At 48.1% G+C, this 1,187-nt stretch overlaps 1 protein-coding gene across 1 annotated transcript in view; it reads right to left on the reverse strand.

The window, feature by feature from the left end:
* Positions 1–561: 561 nt before the first annotated feature.
* The window catches only part of LOC107300513 (ubiquitin-associated protein 2-like), an 8,723-nt gene continuing 8,097 nt past the window's right edge, over positions 562–1,187 (reverse strand). The window contains exon 5 of the mRNA XM_015829836.1: positions 562–833. Coding sequence (XP_015685322.1) covers positions 639–833 — 195 coding nt within the window. The 3' untranslated portion in view covers positions 562–638. The remainder of the gene's footprint in view (positions 834–1,187) is intronic.

A 1,187-nucleotide genomic window follows, 5' to 3' on the forward strand; every position in this document is an offset into this window, starting at 1 on the left:
TCAACAGAAATGCTCACAACAATGGAAACCTCGGACAGGAGGAAGAGCGCGGCCGGGTGGGCAGGCAGGTGTCTTGCTCGGCTGTGGCTTGGGGGGCACTTTTTTCAGTGCCATTGTAACTTCGAACAGTCACTAAGTGAACTGCTGTAAGTCGAGGACTACCTGTACTTTATCCCTTTTTTTCTTTTTCTTTTTTTGGGGGGTCATCAAGTTTTTGACACCTTGCTAGGCGACTGGTGGTTCTCAGATATTGCCATATCCTAAAAGTGGTACAATGGGTGAAAAAGGTTGAAAAGCCCTGCATAAAAGAGCCCAGGTTGCCTACCCCCTGGTCTAGCAACAGAAAGGGGAATAATACGGATTCCATTCTGCTTTCTCACATTTGTGAGGCTAGGCTTCTCCTTGGTGCTTGTGGCTACGTAACCCTCTACGTGTAGGAATTTCAAAATATTTTCACACGTTAAAAAGCCAGGCATTTTTTATTTCGTAGGCCTTGTGCAAAGCATGCTTTTTAAAAAGCCAGTCTTTTAGAAAAGGCATCCTTTCTTTCTTTTTTTTTTCCCCTCCCCAAACGCTCAAGGTGTCTCATGGGCAGACCTGCAGGCTCAAATCCTCTCTTGTTATATCCATGCAACCTGTTAAGATTGCGAACCTGAAGACACTAAGGGCGCTGCTCGGCTGGTGGGAATTGGCAGAGAGACGCTGGTCGCATTCAGGCCGAGGCTGTTGGTGGTGCTGGCCATGCCGGTGGCCGAAGAGGTGGTGGACATGGTTGCGGGAACCGAAAAAGAGTTGGAGGGCTGGAGTGCGGTGGCATTCTCAACGCTGTTGTGCTGGAAAGGAAGAAAAAAAAGCAGAGGCATGAGGTTAAAATCGGAACGACGGAGATTGCAGCAAAGGAAACTTGTGAGCTTCATCAACAAATGACACAAGGGGGGGGGGAATCCTTGGTGCTCTCTGAGCTTGTTTGTTTTCTTGCAGACGTTTCACGACCCAACTAGGTAACATCATCAGAAGATCGCAAAAGGGGATCACACGACGCCGGGACACTGCAACCGTCGTGCCAGTTGCCAAGCATCCGAATTTTATGTGACGGTGGGTGTGCTGGACCAGTATGTAACCATATTGCCAGAGCATATATTTGAGAATTATCCCGTTCTTTGGAGTTTATCTGTCTGAGAAGAGCA

This window comes from Protobothrops mucrosquamatus, unplaced genomic scaffold (genome assembly GCF_001527695.2).
Source record: "Protobothrops mucrosquamatus isolate PMUCROS unplaced genomic scaffold, P.Mucros_1.0 scaffold7299, whole genome shotgun sequence".
Lineage (NCBI taxonomy): Eukaryota > Metazoa > Chordata > Lepidosauria > Squamata > Viperidae > Protobothrops > Protobothrops mucrosquamatus.